General features: G+C 39.3%; 1 protein-coding gene across 1 annotated transcript in view; it reads right to left on the bottom strand.

The window, feature by feature from the left end:
- The window catches only part of LOC117299530 (MAM and LDL-receptor class A domain-containing protein 1-like), a 130940-nt gene that overhangs the window by 85780 nt on the left and 28471 nt on the right, over positions 1-16689 (bottom strand). Inside the window, exons 40-65 of the mRNA XM_033783077.1 lie at positions 16055-16286; positions 15508-15662; positions 14806-14995; positions 13766-13903; positions 13193-13350; positions 12648-12770; positions 12101-12185; positions 11575-11739; positions 11086-11239; positions 10269-10371; positions 9978-10068; positions 9491-9628; positions 8431-8678; positions 7742-7832; positions 7111-7251; positions 6593-6937; positions 5848-5994; positions 4730-4989; positions 3901-3991; positions 3549-3683; positions 2410-2610; positions 1749-1901; positions 1316-1456; positions 1017-1145; positions 525-655; positions 242-359 (exon numbers count right to left, since the gene is read on the bottom strand). Of these exons, the coding sequence (XP_033638968.1) occupies positions 242-359; positions 525-655; positions 1017-1145; positions 1316-1456; positions 1749-1901; positions 2410-2610; positions 3549-3683; positions 3901-3991; positions 4730-4989; positions 5848-5994; positions 6593-6937; positions 7111-7251; positions 7742-7832; positions 8431-8678; positions 9491-9628; positions 9978-10068; positions 10269-10371; positions 11086-11239; positions 11575-11739; positions 12101-12185; positions 12648-12770; positions 13193-13350; positions 13766-13903; positions 14806-14995; positions 15508-15662; positions 16055-16286 (4063 nt within the window). The remainder of the gene's footprint in view (positions 1-241; positions 360-524; positions 656-1016; positions 1146-1315; positions 1457-1748; positions 1902-2409; positions 2611-3548; positions 3684-3900; positions 3992-4729; positions 4990-5847; positions 5995-6592; positions 6938-7110; positions 7252-7741; positions 7833-8430; positions 8679-9490; positions 9629-9977; positions 10069-10268; positions 10372-11085; positions 11240-11574; positions 11740-12100; positions 12186-12647; positions 12771-13192; positions 13351-13765; positions 13904-14805; positions 14996-15507; positions 15663-16054; positions 16287-16689) is intronic.

Below are 16689 nucleotides of genomic sequence, written 5' to 3'. Positions count from 1 at the left end.
GCCAGGAAAAAGCCAGATTTCTCTGCGTGGTATTCCTTCAGTGTGATTTGAGATCACGCCTAGTTGTGACCCATAGATAGATGTCCTTCCATAATATTGTGGAAATGTTTTGTGGAAATAAATGTATATTGAATTGAAAAAAATTGAATTGAATAGATGAGCGATATTAAGCTCCAGTAAATGCAGAGGAAAATTTGCAAGTGACCTATAAATGTATTGTTCATACAGCTTTAATACTTACTGGGAGCTGCTGGGGTAGTCCCTGGTACCCCACTGTAGCAGGATACTGGCTCAATATCCAGATCATCCAGAGCAACATCACCAACGATATCATTATTATACGTTGACTCAAAGATAATCTACATCACAAAGGATAAAAATAAACTGTATTTATTTAAAAAGTTCTTATGAAAATGTGTTTATAGTTTGAGCCAGCTTTATACTTTGTGCAAAGCAAAATTTCTTGCGTCTGTCACAATTGGAAAAAGAGCGCAAAATAATGTAGTATGTATTTAATGTTTTACCTGGTAATCAATATCACTCTTGAGATCCACCTGGCCTTGTTGCCATACATCTCCCTGGTCCCCTGTAAGCCTCCATTGTCTAGTCGTCTGTCCAGCATCGTCAAGGAAGTATACAGTCAAATCTCCAACTCCTTCAAAAAAATAATATTCAACATTTCTATTGCGCCAAGAAGGACACTCCTGGCGACAAAAACAAGAACTCTGCCACACAAAAAAAAAAAAAGGCTAAAGCTAAGATTTACGAAATAGAGTTTTGAGATGTTTCTTCAATTGAGAACAAGTATCTACTTGTCTGAGTTGAAGTGGGCCACTGTTCCAAAAAGATGACCTGGCATGTGAAGAAATCGGACACTATGTAAGAAATTTTCAAGCCTTCCTTCTCCAGAATGGTACAGATGTCTTGATATAAGTAGGATTTGAAACTCTGCATCATGAATTTTTTTTCTACTGACAAAATATTTCTGTGTTTGACACTACGGGGTGAAACTTTACCTCTTCCAAACATGTGATACCAGAAGTAGAGGCATCCCTCATTGGTTGCTGGTAAATGCTCACTGACTAACCAGGCGTTGTCTCCAGGTACCAGACCAGAGGTTGACATCTCAGTAAACACATAATAACCTTCACAAAATGGGGGACAAAAAATAAGTGAATACCTCTAAAATGTAACAGCCTTTTAAAATGAAATGTTAACATGTTTCATTGTATGCACCTACATTTATATAGGATTAAAACAATCAAATGGTTCAAAAAATTAAAGGTATATTTTGCCTTAAAAAAAAAAATCTTACCAATTCCAGAGTTTGTAGTATGATCTACACTGGGTCCTGTATTCTGACTGGGTGTGGCTCCTGCACTTCTCAACCAATCAAATACATCGAATGTATCATCGTTGGTCCAACCGCACATGTCATTCTCAAAATCACAAAATCCTACCAAAAAAAAACCCCAACAAGTATTATTAGTTGTGAGCTTTAAATAAGGGAATCAAAGTGTGTTAAATCTGTTTTAAACTAGTTTAAACAAGTTGAACCCTCGGCTAGCTCGGTGACCTACCATCAGATATGCCTGTGGATTTATTTGTACAGAACTTGTGAAATTGCTGTGTGTACAATGCTAAAGCACAAGTCTCCCCCCCCCCCCAAAAAAAAAAAACTTTATCTATGACACAAATTATCAATTTAAATTCCATAAATTTATGAATAATAACTTTGTTGTCCTCACCTTGCCTTGGGCATTTATAATTCCTTACATCTACATCATCTATAGCGATATCTCCATTTGGATTACTCCCAACTTCAGCCTCAAAGACAATCTTAAACGGATGACCGGCCGAGACTGTGGCTTGACCATACCTCCATACATTATCCTGGTGACCTGTATACAGTAAGGATTATATAACACTGAAACATTAAAGGAACCAGACTTTTTTCAATTCTTGCCTCAGTTTGGAAAGTTTTCATTTAAAAATATAAGAACAACACGATTAAAAAACAACAATTAGAAAACAAGTTGGACAAATAAGGAAAACCAAACTTTTTATCAATTCCCACTTTCATAGAGCTGTTTATAAGCACAAAAAAAGTTTTCTTACCAGAATATGGTTGCCAGCCAAAACACCATGTGACTGGTATTGCCTTTCTTTTGCTCAGCAGAAATTTAAAAAAACAACATTGTCAGCGTAACAGCTCTTTGAAGTTGGGCCCTGGTAGTGGAAATTGGTTTGTTTATTTTCATGTGTGTAAAATTTTGGGCAAGTTAATCACTCTGTTCCCTTGACCAAAGAGTCCCCATTCCCCCTTAAGAGAGTGGAAATATCTTAACAAGACTTATATCATAGATCTGAAAAGATTTAGATTGAAATTGCGTTGGGAAAATTATCTACCTGTTTGCTCCCATGAGGGTGCACTATCCACATCCGTTATCAGATCATGTGACATGACACGTAGAACCCCAGCATTCACTCCAAACATGTGATACCAGAAGCGGACACATTCTCCAGATGAGTCTGTCTGCTGAGAGCTAAGGATGCGAGCTTTGTCTCCTTGACTACGAGGAGCGTTGGTCGTCACTAGAGCGTACATCCCTAAGATGTTTGGAAGAGACAAGATAAATGATAAGCTTCTTCAATAAGGAAATCAAAGTGTGGTAACAATTATAATGATGTGAGCTTTGTCTCCTTGACTAGGAGGAGCATTGGTCGTCACTAGGGCGTACATCCCTAAGATGTTTGGAAGAGACAAGATAAATGATAAGCTTCTCCAATAAGGAAATCAAAGTGTGGTAACAATTATAATGATGTGAGCTTTGTCTCCTTGACTAGGAGGAGCATTGGTCGTCACTAGGGCGTACATCCTTAAGATGTTTGGAAGAGACAAGATAAATGATAAGCTTCTTCAATAAGGAAATCAAAGTGTGGTAACAATTATAATGATGTGAGCTTTGTCTCCTTGACTAGGAGGAGCATTGGTCGTCACTAGGGCGTACATCCTTAAGATGTTTGGAAGAGACAAGATAAATGATAAGCTTCTTCAATAAGGAAATCAAAGTGTGGTAACAATTATAATGATGTGAGCTTTGTCTCCTTGACTAGGAGGAGCATTGGTCGTCACTAGGGCGTACATCCCCAAGATGTTTACAAAATGTTTGAAAGAGATAAGTTTAAATATTTTAAAGGTTCTTTTTTTTTCAAAATATGTTTTCAGACAAATATTAAGAAATAAATACATGACCAAACAAATAAATGATTGCTGAAGATAAAGTTGTAGTAAAATAAATAGTTTGTGAAAGAAAGGTATACTTTATTTTGTATTATTCTTTTATTGCTCTCCACAACAAGTTCAATGAAATTACACACAAAAGAGATACAATAAATCGTTAAATAGATATGGGGAGAGGAGGAAAATGGAAATGTTCTTACAACCAAAATGTTCAGTCAATGTTCACGCAATAAACATAAACAAAATAAATATAATACAAATAACAAAGATATAAACAATTGTATATTAACAACAGTTTACTGACCTGCACTGGTCCCCAGTGTATGATCCACACTAGGCTGGGTACCAATTAACTGGTTCCCACTAGTGACTACCCAATCAAACTCATCTCTGTAGTCTTGTGTCCAATCACAAAGTCCAGTTTCAAATTCACAATCCCCTAGGAGAAAGCAAAATGACAGTAAAAAAAATCATAATTAAGAGAGAAACATTGAAGAGCGAAACATTTTATCTTTCCTCAATTTAAAAACATTTTACACACAAAACACAATGTAAAATAAAATCCGACACTATACAAACAAAACACTCTTGGAGCTTTAGAATCTGATCAAGTAAACAAATTTATAATAACATTTTTGAAAGGGAGAAATATTTACTTGTTGGTGGACAAGGTCCATAGTAGAAGAAGATATCATCAAGTGCTATATCACCGGTCCATGTATTGCCAGTTATGCCTTCAAATATCACCTGAATAAGAGAAATAAATACTTCAGCAAGGGCAGACGATTGGTATAGATAATCAATTACATTTAATTGCCTCAGACTTGTCACACGTAGCAGTCTTCCTCCTAAAACAATCTTTTGTTTGCATTTAGACCAAAAATGTCATTTTAATTGGTAAGCAGTTTTTCAACAGCTAATTCAAGCTGTTCATAAATATATTCTTGGAAGACTTGATCAATTCTCACAATATTTTATAGCATCAACAGCTCTCCAGTGCTCTTGACCAAGTACATTTTTATGGTCATTAATTGTGTGAGTAAGTACCAAAAGTGTTCCCTCCCTTTGTGGACACTTTCAGGAAACAGTATTGTCCAAGGCCCACACTTTGTGTATCACAACTTGTATATAAAATAACAAATCTGTGAAAATTTAGGCTCAATCGGTCATCGGAGTCGGGAGAAAATAACGTGAAAACCCACCCTTGTTTCTGCACGTTTTGCCGTGTCATGAAATGTGTTTAAAATAAATCCGTAACTCTCGATGTCGAGAATTGATAATTGTTTTAATGTTTTCTCAAAATGTAAAGCATTTCATGGAAAATATTTCGAGAGAAGTCTTTTACCATTACCTTCTGTAAACCCTGCAAGTTATTTGTAAATCTGTGAACTTTTATTTGTTTTTCTGTTCCGAAAGTGAATAATGGCTTTAAATGAGCTTTCTGCCTAACTTATCATTCACAGATGAATTATTTATCAATTTTACCTGCCATGTTTGATCACTCTGTACAGTGTACTGTGCCTTCAACCACATATTGCCCTGTGTCTTGGACCGAGTCCAGACTAGAGTCTCTATCTGCCCTGTCTTTAAGTACACATTGAGTGTGTTGACGGCCAGACCATACATATGGTACCAGAATGTTAGGCACATCTTGGTGTTGTACGTCGGCTCGTTGAACATGGTTGCTAAGCGGGCTGTGTCGCCGTAGGAACGGGGAGATGAAGTTTCTATGAAGAGGTAGTGACCTGATCAAATAAAAAAAGAGTTTGTGACTGTTTGATGGAATTGTTGGAAAAGGTTAAAGGTCTCGTCATGATCAAAGCAGGTCTGTGGATGTACTTTGATTTATGAACTCTCACCCAGTTACTGTACACCCACTATTTGCAAGCTATCCCCTGATATAACAATTATTTAGTTTGTCAGACAAGCAGAACAAAAATCAAAGCCTTTATGCAAAAAGTTAAAATAAGACTAGAAATCCATGTGTTTGTCATGTGTTGTGTGTAACCCCTTTGAAAATAAAAGACACACCAAGAAGTGCTACGGATAATGCAACTCAAGCTCTGCTGTTTCTGTTCAGCAGAGTGTGGGTTCGAATCCCCGTCGTGACACTTGTGTCACTGTGCAAGACACTTTACTATAATTGCTTCTCTCCACCCAGGGGTAAATGGGTACCTGTGAGGGCACAGATGGTTCTTGTGATTGATTAGCTTAGTGCAATACATATTTGGCAGCACAGGCTGTATACTCCCCAGGGAGCTGAGATGGTTTATGGAATGATTTAAGGCCCAGTGACCAGGGGTAATAATGTTGAAACGCCATGAGCGTCACTGCGTGTCGGACCTGAGCGCTATATACACAAATCCGGGCGCACACCGGGCGCGAAAGTGTTGAGCACTGCACGACATTTGCTGCAATGTCTTCAGTGCATAGATTGTGCACAAAAAGACACCGCAATTGTAAAAATATTCAACAGAGGGCGCTACCAATTATGTTTCGTCGGATTGGTCTATAAGAAGCCACTATTATTATTATTATTATTATTATTAGTACCCCACACAGACAAATGGAACTATGTGTCACTATATTGTCTTCAGTCTTACCCGATGAATCACCATATGTGTGATCGAACCCAGGACCGGTCGTTGAGCTGGGTGTACCCCCCTGAATCCAAGTCCAATCAAAATCATCTTCAGGATCCTGAATGTAGCCACAAAGATCCGTCTCAAACGTACAATTCAAACTTGCTCCTGGAAAACAGAGAGAAAATATTCATGATGAAGCTTTGATGTTAAGTTTCAAGTCAAATCAGTTCAGTTCAAACCGGTTATTTCCATACTTCATGAAAAGTTAAAAACAATACAAAACCAAAAAATTTAACCAAGGAAGTAACCATAAAAGCATGAAGCCACAAAATCTACCAAATGAAGCTGATTTCTAGGCCAGATTGTCAATAAAAACACACGAAAGACAAAACATAAATTCATACGTGAAAGTTTAAACTGAATACAGTGTCTACTTGTTGAGAAAACAGCTAAAACCTGTCATGGTAAAAAAATGCTGAACCCATCCACGCTTAGTTATTGCCATGGCATTCCAACCCTAGCAGAGCCTTTCTCCAAGGCTAAAGGGAAAGATTCTGCTAGAGGTGAAATGTCAGGCCATTAACTATTTATAGGTCACTTTTGATTGGTTTGCAACAGCTAATTATATTTTTATTTTATTTACGTTTAGTGAGGTGATGCAGGTACCAACAACATTTCCAGCAACAGCATTAAAAAATGAACACCACAGAAATTTGAACATTTTGAGGTAACAAATCAGAAAATGAAGCTGATAATAACTTACGGACACACTTGCTGTCTCGAATCAATATAACATCATCTACTGCGACGTCACTCGTATAATTAGCTCCAATAATTCCCTCAATTAGAATCTGGAACGTCTGGACATTAGTGATATCCACCTGACCCAAACGCCATTCATCGCCTTGGTTACCACTGATTGTCAACAATGATGATAGTAGAGGCGCGTCAAGATCGTTGGTGTAGATGTTGAGTTGACCAATACCGGCGCCAAGCATGTGATACCAGAATTCAAAGCATCCCTGGGTCATGGGGTCGAAGAGCTCACTGCCCAGCCAGGCTTTAGCGTCGATGACACCAGAGGAGGCTTCGATGTACACGTAAAAACCTAGGATAAGAGTTCCCGAGACATTAGAAAGGATTACTTCAGTTACTGGCAGGCCTTGAAATAACTCACGGCTCCCACAGCAATTACCGTGGTGCCTTGTGCTTTTACAATACAATCTTGAAAGTAGCAGCAGAGGGATCTGATCAAAGATAAAACAAATGTTTTTGTCTTACCAGTTGATGAGTTTGTAGTATGGTCAACAGAGGGCCCCGTTGCTGTACTGGGTGTGGCTCCATTACTCCTAGTCCAATCAAAATCGTCCGCTGTAGGCTCGTTGGTCCAGGAGCAAAGATTTGTTTCAAAATCACAAGATCCTTCACACAGATAAGAACAATTTTTATTATACAATTACAGAAAAAGTAGCTGTTAGTTGTTTTAAACTTTCCATGTTGCCAAGAGCAATTTCACTCATGAAGTTGAACATTTGGTCATGTGTAATAAGAGCTGCATAAATCAGAAATCCTCCTTATTTTAAGTGTATTTCTGTCACTTTAACTACATAATGTTGAAAATGCGTTTTTACCAGAAAGCTTGACAATACAAAGGTTGCAATATGACTTAAATTCAACATCTTTAATGGTAATTAGAAACACAGAAATGCGTTTTGCTTGACAGCAACATGCAGTAGGTACACTCGTTCATCATAGAAGTTGATCCAATGTTTGTAATGAGAGAGATTGGCTGTTGCCAGCTTGGTGTGTATATCCCTTTGTGGGAGTTTGCCAAGTTCCTTTGACAGGAAGATCATTAAAAAAATAAACAAACAAACAAACAAACATTTATTGAGTACTGTAATAAGCTTACCAGGTGGTGGGCATGGTTCCATAGCAACATCTACATCATCAATAGCAAGGACACCAGTGTTACTAGTACCCAGTATTCCTTCAAATCCAACCTAAATAGCACAAGATTGAAAATATTTTAGTTTTAAATCTTGGAGGAAAACACCAAATGGGGAAAACCCACTGAATCAGTTAGGAACTAAAACCTCAATCACTAATAAGGCTCCGCTCTGGGATGGGATTCGAACCACGGTCCACCGAGTTATAATGCAGTTTATCTTCAAGTACGCGCTAATCCTCCAATCAGATTCGCAGAATGGAGTGGTGATAAAAACCTATATTGCATGGCTAATATCACTACCTGCGCCTTGTGTGTTCTATTTTTACGCACCAAGTTTGCTTGAAGATAAATACGTTATCACACGCGCGCTCGGGGAAATACGGAAAATATAGCGCGTCTGCATCCCATATCCAAGAGGCCGAACTCGTTGGATATGGGACGCGTAAGCGCTATATTTTCCGTATTCCACTCGCACTTGTGTGATACTTATAAAATAAGAACTAGCTATTGTTACTACTAACGAAATATATAATTTATTTATTCATTTCATTAGTAGTAATAATAAGATTTTGAAATAACTATAAAAATAAATAAATAAAAACAATCTGAATTTATTATCCGGTTCCTTGAGCTTCTTTTGATCTGTTTACCTGGTTCTGGGTTGGGGAGGTAACCGTTGCATACCCATACCTCCAGAAGTTCCCCTGAGGTCCGTTCTTGGTCCACACCGGTCCAGTACTTAGCAGCCAGAGCTTCAGGGATATATCATCAGGACCGTCGAGGTAGTACCAGAACTTTACGCAGTCACCGTTTGGTGCGGCATCAAAGACTGGACTCTTGATGATTGCGTTGTCCGAAGCAGTGTGAGGTTGAGCAGGGTTTACAAAGATGAAGAAACCTAGGGATGAGAGAAACATTTATTGAGCAGGGTTTACAAAGATGAAGAAAACTTAGGATGAGAGAAAGAATTATTCTGTAAGTATCAGAAACCTTTGAAGAAATCTAGGTATAAAAGAAACATGTAGTCTTTAATTACGTCTATAAAGAGAGAGCGAGTAGATGGGTTAGTTGTTTAACTGGGCGCAATTTCATAGCTCTGCTTACCGCCAAATTCTGCGCTTATGATGATCATGCTCTGCTTACTGTGCAAGCGTCCAATTTCTACATTATCTGTGTAAGCGAAGAATGCCTATAAGCGTGGAGTACGCAGGCACACAAGCAAAAATTCTTCGCTAATCCCTAAAATACGCCTGACGTAAGCACAGAGTTCTCACAGATCATTGATACTGTTTTCATATGAGTATGTTTTTTATTCAGCAGTAAGCGAGCCTGTATTGACCTAATGCATTGACATCATCACATCTTAGAGGTATAACGATGACGTAACAACGATCGGTAAGGCTTCGAGTTTCGTTCTTGAAAGAGCACAGCAAATTTCCTCTGGTAAAGGGTACTTCTATGAGAAAAATGTACATTTGTATTGGAACCTTGCAGAGGGCACCACAGCAAAAGCACCGGGCACCATGGCAATTGCCGATTGGTGAAGACGACAGGCCAATGAACAACCCTCTTTTGACTTCTAACTGAGGGTGCCCTACTTAAATGAAGTCATGCACACGAGGTATAGTCATGATTATTTCGGTTTTAAAAACTTTATTTTTTAAATGACAACATCATGGTAGACTATGTTAGATCTTTGGACTACTTTACCTGTAGGGGAACCAGTGGTGTGGTCCGAGTCCGGTGCATTTCCTGGGAATGTATTAGTTCCAGTACTCCGGGACCAGTCTAAAGCTTCACTGGTGTCCTGCGTCCAACCACAGAGGTCAAACTCAAAAGTACAATATCCTAAAAGGGAAAAGGGTTTACCAATGTATGAGTTATAAATCAATATAACATATTGGTTAGTGAAGTTGCAAGAGAATAATGAAAGAAAAAACACCCTTGTTGCATAAATTAAGAGTGCTTTCAGTTCCCTAAAAAAGGCTTCAGCTAAAGTATTTTAAAAATTGAGTGAGAAATTACCTCTTTCATAAAAACTACATTCTTCAGAAAGAGCTGTTTCGCACAATGTTTTATACTATCAACAGCTCTCCATTGCTTGTTACCAAGTAAGTTTTTATGCTAACGAATATTTTGACTAAATTACCAGTAGTGTCCAGTGCCTTTAAGGGACTTTTTTAATAGAAGTACTTACTTGGTGGAGGGCAAGTTCCTTCCGTAATGTTGACATCGTCGATGGCCATATCGCTCTCAAAACTAGTTCCAATCACTCCTTCAAATATCAACTAGTCAGAATAAGTAAAAAAGATATTTATGAATCATCTGAATTTGCAGTCAGGTTTTGAAGGAATCATCTGATGTTCCTCATGTATTTTATGTTCATGTGATAAACAAAAATGTCAACAAAATATTGTTTGCTTCTAGAGACAGAAGCTTTTAGAATTCTTTTATTAAATATTAAATCAAAGTCTAGTTTATAATTTACCTGAAAGTCTTGAAAGGACTGGATTGTTCGTCCGGCTTCCAACCAAACATTCCCAGAATCTCCGCTCATCGACCAAATCAAACTGTCTGCAAGACCTTCAACCCTGTACAGCAAGGAAACAAAAATTAATAACTAGACAGTAAGTGTTTGTGGACAAACACAAAGCTGTTCCGTGTAGTTTTGTTTTGATTAAGTGCTCTCAAGCTTTGACCAAATCAAAGTATCTGCAAGACTCTCAACCCTGTTCAGCAAGAAAGATTAATAAGTAATTTAGTTATTAGTTAGATAGTCAAATCATTATAAAAGGCAGGCAATTGTTTTCGATCAATCTCATTTTGTCATTTTGACACTGCTCTAGATATGGCAAAGGCTGTGGGTTCGAATCCCACCCGAGTAATATGCTTTTGATTTGTTTTCACATAACTTGGGGTAAGTACTGAGTATACAGTGCTAACACACATCGGTGTATATGGGTAAAAACCAAAATGAATATTCTTTATCCCCAATGCAAATTTAACATCTATTAAGACTATGAGGTCGTCTGTGTAGTTGTTATGGATCTCATGAAAATGGTTGGACATATTTTGGAGCTCCTAATAAATGGAGTTTATTGAATGATAGTGGTCTCCAAAGTAATTGTACACCAACAATGAAATCATGCAGAGATACTCTGCTTTCACATGGACAGACTTATATTTAAGATGCAATAAAATCAAAATATAATTTTCTTGCACTGACGTGAGGGTATATGATTCTAATGAGGGTTTACTTTGGAACTTACATAATGCACACATATTCCTCCATTTCAAGAGCCTACCTTTTGTATAAGTTGAGCGTTCCCATTGTTGCTCCAAACATGTGATACCAGAATGTAAAGCACAGATCTGTGGATGTTCCATTTTGCAATGGGGAGATGAGAGCGGCCTTGCTATCGAGGGGCTGTGAAGATGCCTCAGTGTACATGTAGAAACCTGGAGAAAAAGGAGTTGTAAGTAATTTGTGGTGTCTGGATAACAGGGGACTAAAAAAGGCAAACAAGGACAAAATAATTTTGCATGTAACAAGCTGGGCTTTGGATAAAAATTATACAATCAATTTGCGCAGTTATATATGCTCTACCTACAGGTACGATTTGAGGCAGAGGTCGCCCTAAGATAGAACATGTGACAAAGTGGAATGGTAGAAGTGTAGGAGAGCTGAGAAGAGCAGCGATTGTAACTGAACAGGTGATGGCGGCGACTCCAGGAGTGCACCGCCATTACAACTTGAGGATGAGGCGACCTTCAAAAGACAGACTCATATTTACCTTGTGTTGTTGTATGATCATAAGGAGGCCCAGTATTAGAGGAGAGAGTTACACCAACATCTCTACCCCAATCAAAATCATCCACTGTAGATTGTGACCAACCACATCGTCCGCTGTCAAAATCACAGTTGAAGTCCTTACTCGGCTTGGCGTTGCTGGGTAGAGCTGGAAGAAAAACAATTCAAAAGTTATTCAAAACTAAGAACTAATGCTTACCATAATGGGTTCTAAACTAACCTGACGGCAACAACAATTCAAGTAAAATATCTTTTTGGGTAGGTTTTGAACAAAGTGTTGTAAAAGTAAACATGAAATGTTTGATCTGAAGCAATGCTCAGGCCGGATCCGAATTGGCGGCTACGGCTATGGCTACGGCCGGATCGCCGCGTCATCATGCATTGAATTATAGGACGCCCTTAGCAACACCCCTAGCAATTGTCGTAGCCGCAGCCGTAGCCAACAATTCGGACACGGCCTTAGTTACAACTAGATTGAACTGGATCCAACCAGTCTATTAGCAACTCACTTGTGCATAATCCATCTGTTATAAGGATGTCATCTACTGCAATATCTCCAGTGAAGTCAGAGCCCACGATACCTTCAATCAGAACCTGTCATAAAGAGAAGATGGGGTTACTTTCTTTTATTGTTCTCTTGACGGATGGGAAATAGAAAAGAGAGGAAATGTCCGGACAAGATTCTACTTAGACTGAACATTTGACGCCACACTTCGAGGCTCGAGAATTACGCCAGATAACAGCCTTGAACCTGCGCCATTCCCCTTCCAAATCTACCTTTCATTTCACATGGAGATTTGCAGTCAAATCTTATGTGAATGTACACATATAAAACAACTCTACATGCATGTACATGTACTCACAATCTACATGCAGAGGACCGAAAGTGCAGCTGCCAAACGTCACCTCGGACCAATCAAAACACAGATATAGAATGCTTACGTCACTGCACGTTTATCCAAAACAATTCTATCCAATGAAAATGCTGGGTCTGTAAGACCAGTACCTGTAAAGACAGGACACCAGTCTATAGTTTAGAGGGATTGCTGAACTTACCTGGTAATCTTCATCACTCTGGAGTGGAAGTTGACCTTGTTTCCAATCCAGCTGGTCAACACTCTGCTGACCAATCAATGTCCAGAGTATATCCGCTGACCGAAGACCACCAAGGTCTTTCACCTAAATAAAATAAAAAACAACAGCCTTATGTTAAAATCTTAGTTGGTATTTCAGCTTAGTAACAGACATGCATGGCAAATAAGAATTCAGTGGCATTACTAAGAGGGGTTGAGGGTGCCACCGGATATAACAAGTAACATTTGATGAGGTTTTATGTGGTTATTTCAGTGCTTCTAAAACCATTTGTTTTTACTATAGAAAATGGCAAAACAAGAGCACTGAAAAGAGGTTTGTCTAAGAAAAAAAATGCAAACTGAAACTACAGCTTCAATTGGCTAGATGTGCCCCCCCCCCTCTCATAAGAACCCCAAAAATTGTACAGCCCCTCATGTACCCTAAAATGTTACCCTAGTTTCAGCCCAGAGTAAGATTTGAAGGATAGCTTTATCTCAGATGCTTCCTAACTCTTACGTCTTTCTTACCTTGTAGATGACTAGCTCTCCGATATTTTCTCCAAACATGTGATACCAGAAAGTAAAACACTTCCCTGAAGCTGGATCGGTTGGGACGTAGACTTCACTTTCTAAGATAGCGTTATCGCCGACCAGGCGAGCGCTCGTCTCAATGTACATGTAATAACCTAATTTATAAAAGAGAAAGTGTCAATAACAAATAGAACTTATATGTATTGGGGCCACTTTTTTATAGACTTGTGCACAAAATTGACTCTTAATAATAATGATAGTGGCTTCAACATTCTGCAAGGTATGTGGGACTTCATGTACGTTTGAATTATGAGACCTACTCCCTTTAGATAAACCTTTTTCCATATGATGTGCTTCATTCTTTCCAAACTTTGTAAACTGCATTTCACAGCACAACAGAGCACTAGTTCTGAGAGCTGACATTAAGACCATATCTGATTTGACGGCTACGGCTACGGCTACGACTGTTGCTAAGGGTGTTGCTAAGGACATCCTATACTTCAACGCATGGCCAGCCATAGCCCTAGCTGTAGCCGCCAACTTGAACACAGCAAAAATAGTTAGTCTTACCTCTTCCAGATAATGTTGTATGATCTACGGTTGGACCAGTCAATGAGCTCGGTGTATCACCATTAGACCTCAACCACTGAAACACACCATCTGATGAATGGCGCCATGTACACATCGCATAATCAAAATTACAATTACCTGGAATATAATAAGAGGTGGGTAGCTGTGTTAGTCAAGTCATTGCGTAAACAGAAAATTAGTTGTAGCACTGTAAGGACTAACTAGTAAGAAATATCTGCATACGCTTTCGTACAGATGCAGTATTGAAGAAAACAAATGGACCCTTCCCATGAAATATGCTAATTACATTTATGCATGCGTACAGACCCTGTTGGCAAACGCCATAGAGTTGTGCACTAAGCAGACGCGTCACGCACCCATTAGCCGTGTACAAAACAGCGCGATTTTCCCTCATTTTGCCAACCAAAATGTTAGTGCGCACGCGCTATGTGCAATTTACATATTTCATGGGAAGGGTCTATTCTACAAGTTGGGAACAAAGAAGGCTAAAGGCCACTCTTGGTAAGGGGCTACAAGACGAACAAATATCTTGTGTGAAAAGAACTCAGGGGAGCTGAAGGTAGGAATTTGTATTAGATTGGAGGTCGGGGAGAAACCTCCACCAGGCATATTAGATTGTAGGTTGGGGAGAAACCTCCACCAGGCATATTAGATTGTAGGTTGGGGAGAAACCTCCACCAGGCATATTAGATTGTAGGTCGGGGAGAAACCTCCACCAGGCATACTAGATTGCAGGTTGGGGAGAAACATCCACAAGGCAAGGAGTTCCAAAGAGATCAAGTACAGTACATGGAATAAAGCTGTTGGAATGGCTCCTTGTTCCACATCTCAGCAGATCAAGAGCAATGGGTGAGAATAACTTCTCTTGGAAAAGTTATAGGGGCTCTAAATGATCGTAGATCAGAACAAGAGACAGAGGGAGAATGAATAAGGCAAAAAATGGTTGCCTTGCGGCCAACCCAGAACAGACTGGACAACAGCCTTAAAACCAACATGATGATGACGATGAGTAATCTTACCTCCAAGTTGACATGCATTAGGGATGTAACTGACATCATCAATGGCTATATCTGATAATTCACCAGAACCAATAGTTGCTTGGAATACAATTCTGTATGGAACTGACCGCTGGATATTGGCTTGAGCACTGACCCATTGGTCACCATTATCACCTGATACTGACCACGTTGGAGTGGTGTCACCATTGGGCTGTAGTAAGATCAAACACAGTAAAAATTGTACATGTTTTATTTACTTTTTAGTTCTAAATATTTTTGGCAATGAACCAACGGATGCTAAAAGCAACTTTCATATGACCAAAAGGGCAGAAGTGAGGAGGGACTGTGAATAAATGTTTCATTATAGACATGGGAGGAAGCCTAACTGGGGAAACCCATGTTATAAGCACCAGTCATTTCAATGGCGTGGTGTGGATCCCATCGCTGCCACCATGTCATATGAGGTGAGAGACCATTTATCATATCCAAGACTACATGTACATGTATACTAAAGATTGTGACTTTTAATACACAAAGTATGTGCAATTTCCACCATGTTGGGAGTCAACTCCTTTGTGAACATCTTGACTCCCAAAATGGCGGACAGGATAGGCGCAGGACACTGTGCATTGTGTAAGGGGTCAATTTGGAAGGTCAATAATTTCCCAGATTACAGTTGACACAGTGTTCAGATTCGTCATAATCCGATCTAATTTATCTTACCCAGAATGCCAATGATCCCATCTCGGACCCCTTCATGTAGTAATTAAACTTCCAGCAGACTTCAGTAACATTGGGGTCAGGGGTGAAGGTCTTACTGAGGAGCCTAGCCACGGCACCAGACTGCTGGCCAGTGGCTTCTGCATACATGTATCGACCTATGAAAAATATTGGATAAATTTGGTATTAAGCAAATAGTTCCCAAAACCGCATTACGGGAAAGCTTCATTAGAATTTTTTTAGTTTGGCCACAAAAAATCAGAAAGTTTACATCCTTTTCTGACGGCTACCGATAGGACAAGTATAGGAAATCCTTAACAGTCGTAGCTATAGCTGTAGACGACAATTCAAACAAGGCTTTACTATCGACTTGGCCCAATTTCATAAAGCCTATTAGCACAATAACTTGCTAAGCACAGAAAGAATTGCTTAACAGAAATGGGTTACCAGCCAAAATTACATCAAGTTAACATTGTTGGATTGATGCCCCACTCAATTTTTGCTTAGCAAAGATATTTATCAAGCAGCATTTTCATGCTTAGCCGCTTACCATAATCTGTTCCATAGGTTGAATCCATCGCAGGTCCAGTATCATTGGTTGGCGTTGGTCCGCTATTAGCCGTCCAATCAAAATCATCCGTTGTGTCTTGTTGATATCCGCAGAGACTCTCTTCTTGGAAGGAGCAAGAGACGGAACCGATGCAGTCGCCATCGTAGACTGAGAGGTCATCAAGAGATATGTCACCGGCGAAACTTATGCCTGCTATACCTTCATATACAATCTAGGTGGAAGAAGTATATCAACATAGACCGATAAATCATCAAGAGATAATATCACCGGCCGTCAAGAGATATGTCACCTGCGAAACTTATGCCTGCTATACCTTCATATACAATCTAGGTGGAAGAAGTATATCAACATAGCCCGATAAATCATCAAGAGATAATATCACCGGCCGTCAAGAGATATGTCACCTGCGAAACTTATACCAGCGACTCCCTCATAGACAATCTAGTCAGAAACAAGCATATAAATATTGTCTAAACATTTTTTTATCGACCCAGATCAATTGTCACCAGGGGCACTTTGTCACCTACTCCTGGGGCTGAAACAGGGTTATCCCCTTCACAGTCTGTAAGGATGTAGGCATGGGTATCATCCACTAGGAGCCACCTACTCCTGGG

This window comes from Asterias rubens, chromosome 14 (assembly GCF_902459465.1).
Source record: "Asterias rubens chromosome 14, eAstRub1.3, whole genome shotgun sequence".
Taxonomy (NCBI): Eukaryota; Metazoa; Echinodermata; class Asteroidea; order Forcipulatida; family Asteriidae; genus Asterias; species Asterias rubens.
The sequence above is the reverse complement of the archived record's forward strand: the minus strand, read 5'-3'. Positions and strand labels throughout refer to the sequence as shown.